Here is a 17,216-nt window from a genome sequence, read left to right as displayed (position 1 = left end):
CAGCCTTTCTTACCTTGGCCATGTCTCTGAGTATTGCACACCTTGTGCTTTTGGGCACTCCAGTGATGTTGCAGCTCTGAAATATGGCCAAACTGGTGGCAAGTGGCATCTTGGCAGCTGCACGCTTGACTTTTCTCAGTTCATGGGCAGTTATTTTGCGCCTTGGTTTTTCCACACGCTTCTTGCGACCCTGTTGACTATGTTAAATGAAACGCTTGATTGTTCGATGATCACGCTTCAGAAGCTTTGCAATTTTAAGAGTGCTGCATCCCTCTGCAAGATATCTCACTATTTTTTACTTTTCTGAGCCTGTCAAGTCCTTCTTTTGACCCATTTTGCCAAAGGAAAGGAAGTTGCCTAATAATTATGCACACCTGATATAGGGTGTTGATGTCATTAGACCACACCCCTTCTCATTACAGAGATGCACATCACCTAATATGCTTAATTGGTAGTAGGCTTTCGAGCCTATACAGCTTGGAGTAAGACAACATGCATAAAGAGGATGATGTGGTCAAAATACTCATTTGCCTAATAATTCTGCACTCCCTGTATGTATAAGTACGTAATATACTATAATCACTGAGCTAGAGGTTTCCCCTCACTCCCTTACTAGCGTGCCTACAGCCAGGAATTCACTAGCTGACAGGTCTGGCTCCCTGATGCTGGAGCTGCGCTTGGTAATATAAATTCTGCTTAGAAACTGTTGTTTTATGTGTAAAATCAGAAGAAAGGGTAAGATCTACACATATGAGCCTAAAATCAGCCAGCTATGTCTCTGCTCCAAAAACTGTGCAGCTGGCTTATTACTCCCTCCCCTCACCAGAACTAGGGATGGGCGAATGTTTCTAAAAATTCGAAATTTAAAACGAATTTTGATACGTTCGTTCGAATCAAATTTCGAATGTTTATATAACATTCTAAGATTCTATTTTCGAATTTTCGTTTTCGAATTTTTCAATAAAATTCAAAAATATTCGTTCGAATAATAGAATGTTTAGCTATGTATTCATTCAATTTCGAAATGTAATATTCGAATTTGAATGTGACATTCTAATTCGAATGTGACATTCGAATTTGAAATAGTATTTCTAGTCTAATACTGTGTTTTAAATGTGATATTCGATTCGAATGTGACATTCGATTCAAATGTGACATTCGAATTCGAAATAGTATTTCTAGTCTAATACTGTGTTTTATAAATGTAATATTCACATTCGAATGTGACATTCGATTTGAATGTGATATTCGATTCGAATGTGACATTCGAAATAGTGTTTCTAGTCTACAATTGTGTTTTATAAATGTAATATTCGAATTTGAATGTGATATTCGAATGTAACATTCGAATTCGAATGTGACATTCGAAAACTGCAAATAACATTCGAAAATCGAATTTTTAAGAATATTTGTTCTTATCAACATTCTATTATGTAAATCGAATTTCTACAATAACATTCGTTCTAACATTCGAATTCGGATATAAACACATTCGCCCATCCCTAACCAGAACTAAACCTCTCACACACTGCTCTGTGAAACCATCTCCTTGCAGCCAGGGTCATATTCACAAAGCAGTGTGTGAGTTTATCTGAATAACTTTGGTTTCCTCACACTCAAATAAGTGGACTTCAGTTTAAAAGCAACAGAATCACTTCTTTATTCAGAGTTAAAAAGGCTTGAGTGATGAATTAAAAGCCAAACGCGTTTCGTTATGCAACATAACGTCTTCAATGGCTCCTTAACCTGAAGTGCCTGCATTGAAGAAGTTATGTTGTATAACAAAACGCGTTTGGATTTTAATTCTTCACTCAAGCCTTTTTAACTCTGAATAAAGAAGTGATTCTGTTGCTTTTAAACTGAAGTCCACTTATTTGAGAGCGAGGAAACCAAAGTTATTCATTGTATTTTTTTTGGAGACAGTGATGAGGTCTACGCTGTTCCTGGGCAGTTCCTGTGGGGAAACATTTCCTAGTGCTAATAAATTAGCTTCTGCCCACACTGAGCTGAACCTCTCACACACTGCTCTGTGAAATGTGATACTGGCTGCAAGGAGATAATTTCACAGAGCAGAAGTTTAGCTTGGTCTGCGCAGGAGCACACTTATGCCTCTTTATATTATCTCTGTTTGTAAAGCAAAGCCAAGTACTTAGTGGCTGATGATCAAAAATTTGCCGTCATTGAGAGAAATCACACAACCTTTTTGGGGACTTTTTTTGAGCATTTGATTTTGATGTATGTGACCTCCATAGCTCTTATAGTCAATTCTAGCTTTTTTTGAAATGTTAAAGGGAAACTGAACCCAAATTTTTTCTTTTGTGATTCAGATAGAGCATGCATTTTTAAGCAACTTTACTCCTTTTATCAAATTTTCTTGATTCTCATGGTATCTTTATTTGAAAAGCAAGAATGTAAGTTTAGATGCTGGCCCATTTTTGGTGAACAACCTTGGTTGTTCTTGCTGATTGGTGGATACATTCACCCACCATTAAACCAGTGCTATCCAGGGTGCTGAACCAAAAATTGGCTGGCTCCTTAGCCTAGATGCCTTATTTTTCAAATAAAGATAGCAAGAGAATGAAGAAAAATTGATAATAAGAGTAAATGAGAAAGTTGCTTAACCCCTTAATGACCACAGCACTTTTCCATTTTCTGTCCGTTTGGGACCAAGGCTATTTTTACATTTCTGCGGTGTTTGTGTTTAGCTGTAATTTTCCTCTTACTCATTTACTGTACCCACACATAATATATACCGTTTTTCTCGCCATTAAATGGACTTTCTAAAGATACCATTATTTTCATCATATCTTATCATTTACTATAAAAAAAAATATAAAATATGAGGAAAAAATCGAAAAAAAACACATTTTTTCTAACTTTGACCCCCAAAATCTGTTACATATCTACAACCACCAAAAAACACCCATGCTAAATAGTTTCAAAATTTTATCCTGAGTTTAGAAATACCAAATGTTTACATGTTCTTTGCTTTTTTTGTAACTTATAGGGCCATAAATACAAGTAGCACTTTGCTATTTCCAAATCATTTTTTTTCAAAATTAGTGCTAGTTACATTAGAACACTAATATCTTTCAGGAATCTCTGAATATCCATTGACATGTATATATTTTTTTTTTTAGTAGACAACCCAAAGTATTGATCTAGGCTCATTTTGGTATATTTCATGCCACCATTTTACCGCCAAATGCGATCAAATACAAAAAATCGTTCACTATTTTACAAATTTTTTACAAACTTTTGGTTTCTCACTGAAATTATTTGCAAACCGCTTGTGCAATTATGGCATAAATGGTTGTAAATTCTTCTCTGGGATCCCCTTTGTTCAGAAATAGCAGACATATATGGCTTTAGCATTGCTTTTTGGTAATTAGAAGGCTGCTAAATGCCACTGCGCACCACACGTGTATTATGCCCAGCAATGAAGGGGTTAATTAGGGAGCATGTAGGGAGCATTTTGGGGTAATTTTAGCTTTAGTGTAGTGTAGTAGACAACCCCAACTATTGATCTAGGCCCATTTTGGTATATTTCATGCCACCATTTCACCGCCAAATGCAATCAAATAAAAAAAAAAAACGTTAACTTTTTCACAATTTTAGGTTTCTCACTGAAATCATTTACAAACAGCTTATGCAATTATGGCACAAATGGTTGTAAATGTTTCTCTGGGATCCCCTTTGTTCAGAAATAGCAGACATATATGGCTTTGGCGATGCTTTTTGGTAATTAGAAGGCCGCTAAATGCTGCTGCGCATCACGCGTGTATTATGTCTAGCAGTGAAGGGGTTAATTATGTAGCTTGTAGGGAACTTGCAGGGTTAATTTTAGCTTTAGTGTAGAGCTCAGCCTCCCACCTGAAACATCAGACCCCCTGATGCCTCCCAAATAGCTCTCTTCCCTCCCCCACCCCACAATTGTCCCCGCCATCTTAAGTACTGGCAGAAACTCTGCCAGTACTAAAATAAAAGGTATATTTGGCTTTTTTGAGGTTTTTTTTTAGCATATTTACATATGCTGCTGTGTAGGATCCCCCCTAGCCCCAACCTCACAGATCCCCCCACCAAACAGCTCTCTAACCCTCCCCCTCTGCCTTAATGGGCGCCATCTTGGGTACTGGCAGCTGTCTGCTAGTACCCAGTTTAGAAAAAAAATTTGCTTTTTTTTAAGAAAAAATCCCTTTTTCTGTAGTGTAGCTCCCCCCACACCCAAGAGCAACCCCCCACCCCTCCAAGATCCCTTTGACTGAAGTTTATTTTTTTTTTAATTTTTCCCTTTTCCCCCACAGTTACAATCTCATTTTCTGTAGTTATAGCGGTTCCCACCCACTCCCCGCCCCGTGCACGCGGGCCCCGCCCGCCACCCTCTGTGCACGCGCGGCGCGCCGCGGCGCGCCCCCGTCAGCTCCGGCCCCGATCCCGCCCCCCTCCACCTTACACGGCCCATCGATGGCCGCCCACCCGCCTCCCAAGTCAGCTCCCACCCACCAACGATACCGGCCATCGATGTCCGGTGCAGAGAGGGCCACAGAGTGGCTCTCTCTGCATCGGATGGCCATGCAGGGTTATTGCAGGATGCCTCCATATCGAGGCATCACTGCAATAACCGGAAAGCAGCTGGAAGCGAGCAGGATCGCTTCCAGCTGCTTTCCACACTGAGGACGTGCAGGGTACGTTCTCAGGCGTTAACTGCCTTTTTTTTGAGGACGTACCCTGCACGTCCTTGGTCGTTAAGGGGTTAAAGGGACACTGAACCCAAAAAATTTTCTTTCGTGATTCAGGTAGAGCATGAAATTTTAAGCAACTTTCTAATTTGCTCCTATTATCAAATTTTCTTTATTCTCTTGGTATCTTTATTTGAAATGCAAGAATGTAAGTTTAGATGCTGGCCCATTTTTGGTGAACAACCTGGGTTGTCCTTGCTGATTGGTGGATAAATTTATCCACCAATAAAAAACTGCTGTCCAGAGTTCTAGACCAAAAAATAGCTTAGATGCCTTCTTTTTCAAATAAAGATAGCAAGAGAACGGAGAAAAATTGATAATAGGAGTAAATTAAAAAGTTGCTTAAAATTATATGCTCTATCTGAATCATAAAGGAAAAGATTTGGGTTCAGTGTCCCTTTAAAATTGCATGCGCTATCTGAATCACGAAATAAAAAAATTGGGTTCAGTGTCCCTTTAAGGTTAACCAGTGCTACAAATAAAGGGGACTTTCAGTCATGAAGTATAAAATACTTATGAACGTTCCTTTATTTGCCTGTGGTGTACGCTGCACTGAGTGCCTCAGCTCGCCCACGGCAGAATGCTATTATCATTGAGGTGCTCAACGTGGCAAAATAAGTATTACATACTTCATGACTGAAAGTCCCCTTTATTTGTAGCACTGGTAAATCCGAGCATTTCAAAAACATTAGGATTTACTATCACTACCAACAGCTAGATAAACAGCTCACAAGCTAAAATTTGCCTTAAGAACATTTTTAGAGGGACCTCACAGTACTGACGAGACTGCTTATAAAATCTCACCAGAACAGAGAGCTTTAGATCATCAGTATAGCTCCTTTCAGTATAGATAGGGATACCATGGTCATACGCAGCTATTTCAAATCCAATATAAAGGTAAAGGAGCTATTTGTAAACAATTTAATATACTCCATCAGGTAAAATTGATCATTGGGAACAAATTAAAGGTGAGAAAAATGTAGGGTTAAAAAAAAAATGTAGGGTTAATGATCCCCTTAAGTATTGATTGAAACTAAAGCATGATCTAGGAAGTTTTTTTTATATATACCGATTACCATTCAACCAAATGTGCCATCTGTTGTTGCTACTTCCTTTTACACTTATATGAACTACTTTAGATCTTTTTCCCAAATGAGTGAATTGTACTTCTGAGTCTGTCACTTACCTTTCTGTCCTGGTGGTCCAGCCTTCCCAGGGTCACCTGCAGATCCCTTTAGCCCTTAAAAAATATAAAAAGAACCAATTTGAGGGAGCAATAATTTCCCATAATCTTGTGTGGTGACCAGTTAACATGTATTTAACATATTCTATATCATATATCTGTATAATATTAGTAGCAATATTTATTTCTCTTGTAAGATGTATCGAGTCCACGGATTCATCCTTTACTTGTGGGATATTCTCCTTCCCAACAGGAAGTGGCAAAGAGAGCACACAGCAGAGCTGTCCATATAGCTCCCCCTCCAGCTCCATCCCCCAGTCATTCTCTTTGCCGGCTCTAAGCAATCGGAAGTGTAAAGTGAATGTGGTAAAAAAATGTAGTTTTTATTTTCTACAAGCAAGATTTTGTTATTTTAAATGGTACCGGTGTGTACTATTTACTCTCTAGCAGAAAGGAGATGAAGATTTCTGCAGGGAGGAAGATGATTTTAGCATGTTGTAACTAAAATCCACTGCTGTTCCCACAAAGGACTGAGGAGTACAAGAAAACTTCAGTTGGGGGGAACGGTTTGCAGGTTAGGCTGCAATAAGGTATGTTCAGTCTTTTTTTCTTCTAGACAAGACTGTGATAATGCTAGAGAAGACTGATAATATCCCCATGAGGGAAGGGTAAGCTGTATTCAGAGACTAAGTATGGAATTTCAAGCTTACATAACAGGGCTAGTTTATGCTGGTTGACACTACTTTCAGGGCAAACGCTTTTTATTGAAAATATCGGGGGGGTTTTGAGACACTTTGAAGGTTCCTTTGGGTTTCTTTCATTGTTACCCACACGGCTAATATTAAAACACTTTGGAGTGTTTCTTTAGGCCTCACAAGCTCCGTAGGGAGGTGGGAGGGGCCTAATTTTGCACCTCAGATGCGCAGTTATTTTTGACTAGAAGTTCAGGCTGTTTCACATGGAGGATCCTGCTGCAGTTTGAGGGCTTATAAGAAGCTTTTTCCCCACAAATCTGGTTCCTAAGGGCAGGTAGGGCCACAGCAGAGCTGAACGTTTTTTAACCGTTTTTTTGGCTTACTGTCGATCCGGTTTGGGCATTAAGGGGTTTTTCGTTTTTATTGCTAGTGGTGCAATCTTACTAATGCTTTAGGTACATGCTGTAAAAATTTCGAAAAGTTTGCTGCATTTTTTCACTGTTTTGCAAAATTGTGTGCCTTTTTTATCTCTTAAAGGCACAGTAACGTTTTTTCAAAGTGTGTTTTTACTTGATTAAAGTGATTTCCAAGCCTGCTTGTTTTACTACTAGTCTGTTAAACATGTCTGACACCAAGGAAAATCCTTGTTCAATGTGTTTAGAAGCCATGGTGGAACCTCCTCTCAGAATGTTTACCACTTGTACTGATATGTCTATACACTTTAAAGAACATATTGTTACACTTAAAAATGTGGCCCAAGATGATTCTCAGACAGAAGGTAACGAGGTTAGCCCGTCAACCTCTCCCCAAGTGTCACAACCAGTTACGCCCGCTCAAACGACGCCTAGCACCTCTAGTGCATCTAACTCTTTTACCTTGCAAGATTTGGCGGCAGTTATGAATAATACGCTCTCAGAGTTCTTATCTAAACTGCCCGTGTTACCTGCAAAGCATGATAGCTCTGTTTTAAGAACAGATAATGAGCATTCTGACGCTTTAGTAGCCGTATCCGATATACCCTCACAAGGCTCTGAAGTTGGGGTGAGGGATGTGCTGTCTGAGGGAGAAATTTCCGATTCAGGAAAGGTTTCTCCTCAGACAGATTCAGATATATTGGCTTTTAAATTTAAACTAGAACACCTCCGCTTATTGCTCAGGGAGGTATTAGTTACTCTGGATGACTGCGACCCTATGGTGGTTCCAGATAAATTGTGTAAAATGGACAAGTACCTGGAAGTTCCTGTTTACACTGATGTGTTCCCGGTCCCTAAGAGGATTGCGGATATTGTTACTAGGGAGTGGGATAGACCAGGTATTCCCTTCGTTCCCCCTACTGTTTTTAAGAAAATGTTCCCCATATCTGACCCCATGCAGGACTCATGGCAGACGGTCCCTAAGGTGGAGGGGGCTATTTTTTCACTTGCTAAACGCACAACCATACCAATTGAGGACAGTTGTGCTTTCAAAGACCCTATGGATAAAAAATTAGAGGGTTTGCTTAAGAAAATTTTTGTTCAACAAGGTTTTCTTCTCCAACCTATTGCGTGCATTGTTCCTGTAACTACTGCAGCTGCTTTCTGGTTCGAGGCGCTCCAGACGGAGACCTCATATGAGGACATTATGGACAGAATTAAGGCTCTTAAGCTGGCTAATTCTTTTATCACAGATGCCGCTTTCCAACTAGCTAAGTTAGCGGCAAAGAATTCAGGTTTTGCCATTTTAGCGCGCAGGGCGCTATGGCTAAAGTCCTGGTCGGCCGATGTGTCATCAAAATCCATACTCTTGAACATCCCTTTCAACGGAAAGACCCTCTTCGGGCCTGAATTGAAAGAGATTATTTCAGAAATCACTGAGGGAAAAGGCCATGCTTTCCCTCAGGACAAGTCCTTCAAGATAAAGAACAAACAAAATAATTTTCATTCCTTTCGGAATTTCAGGAGCGGTCTTGCTTCATCCTCCCCTGCTGCAAAGCAAGAGGGTAACGTTTCCCAACCCAGGTCAGCCTGGAAACCTTACCAGGGCTGGAACAAGGGTAAACAGGCCAAGAAGCCTGCAGCTGCCTCCAGCATGAAGGGGTAGCCCCAGATCCGGGACCGGATCTAGTAGGGGGGCAGACTCTCTCTCTTCGCTCAGGCCTGGGCAAGAGATGTACTTGATCCCTGGGCCTTAGAGATTGTATCCCAGGGATATCTTCTAGAATTCAAGGACTCCCTTCCAAGGGGAAGGTTCCACATTTCTCGTCTGTCTACAGACCAGACAAAGAAAGAGGCGTTCTTACGCTGTGTAGAAGACCTACATACAATGGGAGTGATCCACCCAGTTCCAATTGCGGAACAAGGGCTTGGTTTTTACTCAAACCTGTTTGTGGTTCCCAAGAAAGAAGGAACTTTCAGACCAATCCTGGATCTCAAAATTCTAAACAAATTCCTCAGAGTCCCATCATTCAAGATGGAGACCATTCAGACAATCTTACCAATGATCCAGGAGGGTCAATATATGACCACCGTGGATTTAAAGGATGCATATCTGCACATTCCTATCCACAAAGATCATCACCAGTTTCTCAGGTTCGACTTTCTGGACAAGCATTACCAGTTTGTGGCTCTTCCTTTCGGGTTGGCCACTGCTCCCAGAATTTTCACAAAGGTGCTAGGGTCCCTCCTGGTGGTTCTAAGACCACGGGGCATAGCAGTGGCGCCTTATCTAGACGACATCTTAATTCAGGCGTCGACTTTCCAAAGAGCCAAGTCTCACACGGAAATTGTATTGACCTTTCTGAGGTCTCACAGGTGGAAGGTGAACATCAAAAAGAGTTCTCTCTCCCCCCTCACAAGAGTTTCCTTCCTAGGAACTCTGATTGACTCGGTAGAAATGAAAATATTTCTGATGGAGGTCAGAAAGTTAAAACTCTTACCCACTTGCCGAGCCCTTCATTCCATTCCTCAGCCATCTGTAGCTCAGTGCATGGAGACAATCGGATTAATGGCAGCGGCAATGGACATAGTCCCTTTTGCACGGATACACCTCAGACCACTGCAACTATGCATGCTCAAACAGTGGAATGGGGATTATGCAGATTTGTCTCCTCAAATACAGCTGGACCAGGGGACCAGAGATTCTCTTCTCTGGTGGTTGTCTCAGGATCACCTGTCTCAGGGAATGTGTTTCCGCAGACCAGAGTGGATCATCGTAACGACCAACGCCAGTCTGTTGGGCTGGGGTGCAGTCTGGGACTCCCTGAAAGCTCAGGGCTTATGGTCTCGGGCAGAAGCTCTTCTCCCGATAAACATTCTGGAACTGAGGGCGATATTCAACGCGCTTCAAGCATGGCCTCAGCTAGCCGCGGCCAAATTCATCAGATTTCAGTCGGACAACATCACGACTGTAGCTTACGTTAATCATCAAGGAGGAACAAGGAGTTCCCTAGCAATGATGGAAGTAACCAAAATAATCAGGTGGGCGGAGGATCACTCCTGCCATCTCTCAGCAATTCACATCCCAGGAGTAGACAACTGGAAGGCGGATTTTCTAAGTCGTCAGACTTTTCACCCGGGGGAGTGGGAACTCCATCGGAGGTTTTTGCCCAGCTGACTCAGCTATGGGGCACTCCAGAATTGGATCTGATGGCGTCCCGTCAGAACACCAAATTGGTCTTTCAATCTGGCCTATGTTTTTCCACCGTTTCCTCTCCTCCCTCGTCTGGTTGCCAGAATCAAGCAGGAGAGGGCTTCGGTGATTCTGATAGCGCCTGCATGGCCACGCAGGACCTGGTATGCAGACCTAGTGGACATGTCATCTGTCCCACCATGGCAACTACCAATGAGGCAGGACCTTCTAATACAAGGTCCTTTCAAGCATCCAAATCTAATTTCTCTGCATCTGACTGCTTGGAGATTGAATGCCTAATTCTATCAAAGTGTGGTTTCTCTGAGTCGGTTATTGATACCCTGATTCAGGCTAGAAAGCCTGTCACCAGGAAAATCTACCATAAGATTTGGCGAAAATATCTTTTTTGGTGTGAATCCAAGGGTTACTCATGGAGTAAGATTAGGATTCCCAGGATACTGTCTTTTCTCCAAGAAGGATTGGAGAAAGGATTATCAGCTAGTTCCTTAAAAGGACAGATATCTGCTTTGTCTATTCTTTTACACAAACGTCTGGCAGAGGTACCAGACGTTCAAACGTTTAGTCAGGCTTTAGTTAGAATCAAGCCTGTTTATAGACCTGTGGCTCCGCCATGGAGTCTGAATTTAGTTCTTTCAGTTCTGCAAGGGGTTCCGTTTGAACCTTTACATTCCATAGATATTAAGCTTTTATCTTGGAAAGTTTTGTTTTTGGTAGCTATCTCTTCTGCTCGAAGAGTTTCAGAGCTATCTGCTTTACAGTGTGATTCACCTTACCTGGTTTTCCATGCAGATAAGGTAGTGTTGCGTACCAAACCTGGTTTTCTTCCTAAGGTTGTGTCTAATAAGAATATTAAAGTGAAGGTAAAGTTTTTTTAACCAGCAATCGTTTTTATGTTCCTGTTAATACCCCAAATGCAGTCGCTAGGTTATTTTTTAATAAAAAATGATCTATGTTGTTCTATTTATAATTTTATTTTTCCTACCGTTCCTTGAATAATCTCCTCCCACGCTCCATTTCCTGGTTTATGACACTCTGTTTCGCATACTCGTGCACATTGAGCACGGATTAACAGTGATCTTTGCGCAGGCGTTGATCCGGTCTGTTTAGCTCTACTGCGCATGCGAAAAAACTTGGCAACATAGTATTGAATGAGTTGCGCGATTCATTCAATACTATATCTGACAACAAAGATAATTTTTGCAATCGCGCATTGCGCGAAACGAGGACGCGCTCGCTTGCAAATTGAGGAGGAGAAATTGTCACGCATGCGCATGTAAACCGCAATGTTTATGACGAAATTTGACGGCCGCCTAACGGCCAGAAAATCAATTGGATCTCTCAAGCACATGATAGTAATTTAGAAAAAAAATAAAAATTACGGGTTGTTTTTCGGAAAGCCGATTAGATGAGAAAAAGATTAGATATCACAGGTAATTTATGTTTTATAAAAAAATGATGAATGAAAGTTACATTTATTTGCCATCATATCTCTAATTATTTATAATAAGGCGTTTGACTTTACCTTCACTTTAACCAGGAAATTGTTGTTCCTTCTCTGTGTCCTAATCCTTCTTCGAAGAAGGAACGTCTGTTACACAATCTTGATGTGGTTTGTGCTTTAAAGTTCTATTTACATGCAACTAAGGATTTCAGGCAAACACCTTCATTGTTTGTTATCTATTCTGGTAACAGGAGAGGTCAGAAGGTGACTGCTACCTCTCTTTCCTTTTGGCTGAAAAGCATTATACGTTTGGCCTATGAGACTGCTGGCCAGCAGCCTCCTGAAACAATTACTGCTCATTGTACCAGAGCAGTGGCTTCCACATGGGCTTTTAAAAATGAGGCTTCTGTTGAACAGATTTGTAAGGCAGCGACTTGGTATTCGCTGCATACTTTTTCCAAATTTTACAAATTCGATACTTTTGCTTCTTCGGAGGCTATTTTTGGGAGAAAGGTTTTACAAGCAGTGGTGCCTTCTGTTTAAGGTACCTGTCTTGTTCCCTCCCTTCATCCGTGTCCTAAAGCTTTGGTATTGGTATCCCACAAGTAAAGGATGAATCCGTGGACTCGATACATCTTACAAGAGAAAACAGAATTTATGCTTACCTGATAAATTACTTTCTCTTGTGATGTATCGAGTCTAAGGCCCGCCCTGGCTATTAAGTCAGGTAGCTTTTTGTTTAAACTACAGTCACCACTGCACCCTATGGTTTCTCCTTTTTCTTCCTAACCTTCGGTCGAATGACTGGGGGGTGGAGCTGGAGGGGGAGCTATATGGACAGCTCTGCTGTGTGCTCTCTTTGCCACTTCCTGTTGGGAAGGAGAATATCCCACAAGTAAAGGATGAATTCGTGGACTCGATACATCACAAGAGAAAGTAATTTATCAGGTAAGCATAAATTCTGTTTTTTCAGACACATATCACATGTATAATCACTAAGTGTATATATATATATATATATATATATATATATATATATATATATATATACAGTATATGCATACCTTAAAGATATTGCGGGTTACACAAATTTTTGGTTTCCTAATGCATAAAAGTTATGTTTACGCTATACTGTAGTCATATATTTTTATGTCGGGTTAGCACACTTGAGAAAAAGCTATCGTGTTTGTGCGCGAGTAGGGCTTTTTCCAAGACAGTGATAACGAACCTTGGCACTCCAGACAATTCAGAACTACATTTCCCATGATGCTTAGGCACTCTGAAGTCCAGTTGAGCATCATGGGAAATGTAGTTTTGAGACATCTGGAGTGCCAAGGTCCGCCATCACTGTTCTAAGAGCAGATAAGTAAGGAAACCCGGGAGACTCTAAAATAGGTTTTGCAAATAAGGGAGATCCCTAGAAAAAAGGTAAAGTTAACCACCCTAAAAGCAGTTGCTTATTGGTCCATCAGAAGCTGATATGTACATTCTACATGTTGCAGACAAACTCACCCTTCTCTCCTGGGGATCCTGGTTCTCCTTTCGGTCCAGTTGATCCAGGGGTACCAGGACATCCTCTGAGGATGGTCAATCTGTCCGAATCTCCAACTCCCACAATCTTCACTTCTGGGGGCAGAGATAAATGATTTAATAAAGGTAAATTGGTTAAGACAGGAAATATTTGCAGAAACAACAGGCATTTAATTTGAGTCAAATTTAAAGGGACAGTCAAATCAAAATTAAACTTTCCTGATTCAGATTGGACATGCCATTTTAAACAACTTTCCAATTTACGTTCATCATCAAATTTGCTTTGTTCGCCTGGTATTCTTTGTTGAAAGCTAAACCTAGGTAGGCTCATATGCTAAGCCCTTGAAGGCAGCCTCTTATCTCAGTGAAGTTTACGTTTGCCATATAGATAACCTTGTGCTCACTCCAGAGAAGTTAATTATGAGTTAGCTCTAATATCACAGAGTTAAAAAGTTTATTAATATAACCGTTTTATGCAAAACTGGGGAATGGGTAATAAAGGGATGATTTATCTTTTTAAACAATAAAAAGAAGTAGAGTAGACTGTCCCTTTAAGCAAATCTATTGAATTATGTGAATATGTATAGTGTGGGCTACCTACATCAGGTAATGTGAGTGATATCAATAATATTCAGAATTAAGGCTACCGAAGCAGATCCAGAAAATCTTTGACAAAATTAGATTGTCACTTTGCATTTGTGTTCAAGAATCATAAACACAAAGGGCGCGATCACATAGTTGGCGACGTGTGCAAAAATGATCGTCGCCAATTTGTAGTTTAATCGAGCGATCACATACTCTGCGCAGCAGACACCTTATGCGCGTATATTTTTGACAGCGTGCGCATTTTTTACTCCTATAAATTAACATAGAACTGGCGTCGCAAGTCAGTATCACATATGCAGCGCAAGGATTATAGAATATAGACATATCTTACTCCATTTTCACCTCGCCACACATAGGCAGGCACAACAACCCTTGCGCATAGTAAAAAAGTACCGTAACTCCCTGGAAGCCTTAACAAACACCTAACACATGCTCAATATCAACCCCTAAACCACCATCCCGCCACATTGCAGTTACTAATAAAAATTAACCCCTAAGCTGCCATCCCCCCACATTGCAAATACTAAGCATATTAACACCTAAACCGTTATCCCTACACATTGCAAATACCAACAACATGTATTAACCGCAAAACCGCCATCCCCCCACAACGCAAACTACTATATAAACCTATTAACCCCTTTACCGCCAAACCCCACAATGCAAACTACTATATAAACCTATTAACCCCTTAACCTCCAACCCCCACAATGCAAACTACCTAATTAACCTATTAACACCTGGGGCTAGATTTAACAAGCTGCTGTCTCCACCCAAAGTTTCCGGCTCCCTGGAAGTTAAGTTAAAGGGACAGTAAACGTACCAAATAATGTTCTATAATTCTGCACATAGTGCAGAATTATATAACATTAGTTTAGCGTTTAATGGCGTCGTCAGGCCGGCAGTGAATAGACAGCGTGCCACGATGCGCTTCTGAAAAAAACAGACCCGCTCAGTAGAGCAAGGAGCGGTGTTCTGTTAAAGTCATTTTCTCAGGTAAATATCTACGCAGCCCTTTGTTTGTAGTGCTAAGCTAATGTATAATTCTGCATTATGTAACATTATTTGGTACATTTACTGGCCCTTTAAATGCTTGTGCAATGTTAAATGCCTACATGAGTATGCTGTCAGCATTTAGCGATGTCCGCCCGGCATTTAATAAATCTACCCCCTAAACCGCCAACCCCCCACAATGCAAAGTATTAAACTAAAAACTAAGCCCCCTAACCTATCACCCCCTAACTTAACCCCAATTAAAATACACAGAAGTAAAATAAAAAAGATACTAACTACATTCAAAATAAAAAAAGTTACAAAAGATAAGAAACCTTATTTACAAAAAATAATATGTCCGCTGTTCCCTGTTCGGCATGGATTGATAAATTGAGCTCTAAATGTGGGTCTGCCAGACTCTTTAGCATATGCTTTATTCTACATCTGTTTGAGTGCATGTTTGTGTGCGTGTGTGCCAGTATGTATGTGGGTGTCTGTATGTGGAATTATGTCTGTGAGAGAGAGAGAGAGAGAGAGAGAGACAGTGTGTGTGTGTGTGTGTGTGAGAGAGAGAGAGAGAGAGAGTGTTTGTGTTTTGGTGTGAGAGTGTTTGTATGAGTCTGTGTGAGAGTGTCTGTGAAGGTATGTGAGAGAGAGTGTATGTGTGTGTATGTGAGAGAGAGTGTCTGTGTGTGTATGTGAGAGAGTGTCTGTGTGTGTGTATGTGAGAGTGTCTGTGTGTGTATGTGAGAGAGTGTCTGTGTGTGTATGTGAGAGGGAGTGTATGTGCGAGAGAGAGTCTGTGTGAGAGTGTGTGTGTGTCTGTGAGAGAGTGTGTTTGGGGCCTATTTATGAAAGGCCTGTCGGACATGATCCGACATTGCGGATCATGTCTGACAGACCTCGCTGAATGCGGAGAGCAATACGCTCTCCGCATTCAGCATTGCACCAGCATCTCTTGTGAACTGCTGGCGCAACGCCGCCCCCTGCAGATTTGCGGCCAATCGGCTGCTAGCAGGGGGGGTGTCAATCAACCTGATCGTATTCGATCGGGTTGAATTGCGGCGATGACTGTCCGCCTCCTCAGAGCAGGCGGACAGGTTATGGAGCTGTTCCATAACTTGTGTTTCTGGCGAGCCTGAAGGCTCGCCAGAAACACGGGCCCTCAAGCTCCATACAGAGCTTGATAAATGGGCCCCCATGTGTGTGTCTGTGGATAAAGTGTCTGTGTTTGTGTGTGTGAGAGAGTGTCTATGCGTGAGAGAGAGTGTGTGTGTGTGAGATAGATAGTCTGTGTGAGAGAGTGTGTCTGTGTTAGAGTGTGTGTGTGTGAGATAGATAGTCTGTGTGAGAGAGTGTGTCTGTGTTAGAGTGTGTGTGTGTGAGACAGATAGTCTGTGTGAGAGAGTATGTCTGTGTTAGAGTGTGTGTCTGTGTGGGAGACTGTGTCTGTGTTAGAGTGTGTGTCTGTGTGAGAGAATGTGTCTGTGTTAGTGTGTGTCTGTGTGAAAGAGTGTGTCTGTGTTAGAGTGTGTGTCTGTGTGAGAGAGTGTGTCTGTGTTAGAGTGTGTGTCTGTGTGAGAGAGTGTGTCTGTGTTAGAGTGTGTGTCTGTGTGAGAGAGTGTGTCTGTGGGAGAGAGTGTGTCTGTGTGAGGGAGTGTGTCTGTGTTAGAGTGTGTGTCTGTGTTAGAGTGTGTGTCTGTGTGAGAGAGTGTGTCTGTGGGAGAGAGTGTGTCTGTGTGAGAGAGTGTGTCTGTGTTAGAGTGTGTGTCTGTGTTAGAGTGTGTGTCTGTGTGAGAGAGTGTGTCTGTGTTAGAGTGTGTGTCTGTGTTAGAGTGTGTGTCTGTGTTAGAGTGTGTGTCTGTGTGAGAGAGTGTCTGTGTGTATGTGTGAGATAGATAGTCTGTGTGAGAGAGTGTCAAAAAAGTTTGTGCACAATGCTCAAAAAAATTAGAGGGAACATTGCTGATGAGCCAATTACAAGAGCGCTTGCTTATTGGAGGCTTATATTTACCCACCAATGAGCAAGCATAACCCAGGTTCTCAACCAAAAATGGGCCGGCTCCTATGCATCACATTCCTGCATTTTAAATAAAGATAGCAAGAGAACGAGAAAAATTGATAATAGGAGTAAATTAGAAAGTTGCTTAAAAATTGCATGCTCTATCTAAATCATGAAAGAAAAAAATTTGGTTTAGTGTCCCTTTAATAACATTGTCGGTCCCATAAGAGATTAAAGGGACATTATAGAGCAAAAATTGCATGTTCTAATATGTGAGAGCATTTCTTTTTGGACAGCTTACAGTGGAACTCTATGGGGTAGATTTATTAAATGTCGTGCGGACATGATACGCTGTAGCGAATCATGTCCACCCGACATCGCTAAATGCCTGTCGGCATTT

The 17,216-nt window shown here is 41.3% G+C and overlaps 1 protein-coding gene across 1 annotated transcript in view; it reads right to left on the bottom strand.

The window, feature by feature from the left end:
- The window catches only part of LOC128643023 (ficolin-1-like), a 49,534-nt gene that overhangs the window by 31,309 nt on the left and 1,009 nt on the right, over positions 1-17,216 (bottom strand). Inside the window, exons 2-3 of the mRNA XM_053695943.1 lie at positions 13,190-13,311; positions 5,926-5,971 (exon numbers count right to left, since the gene is read on the bottom strand). Of these exons, the coding sequence (XP_053551918.1) occupies positions 5,926-5,971; positions 13,190-13,311 (168 nt within the window). The remainder of the gene's footprint in view (positions 1-5,925; positions 5,972-13,189; positions 13,312-17,216) is intronic.

This window comes from Bombina bombina, chromosome 12 (assembly GCF_027579735.1).
Source record: "Bombina bombina isolate aBomBom1 chromosome 12, aBomBom1.pri, whole genome shotgun sequence".
Classification (NCBI taxonomy): Eukaryota; Metazoa; Chordata; class Amphibia; order Anura; family Bombinatoridae; genus Bombina; species Bombina bombina.
Note: the sequence above shows the minus strand (reverse complement) of the source record. Positions and strands in the feature narration are given on the sequence as shown.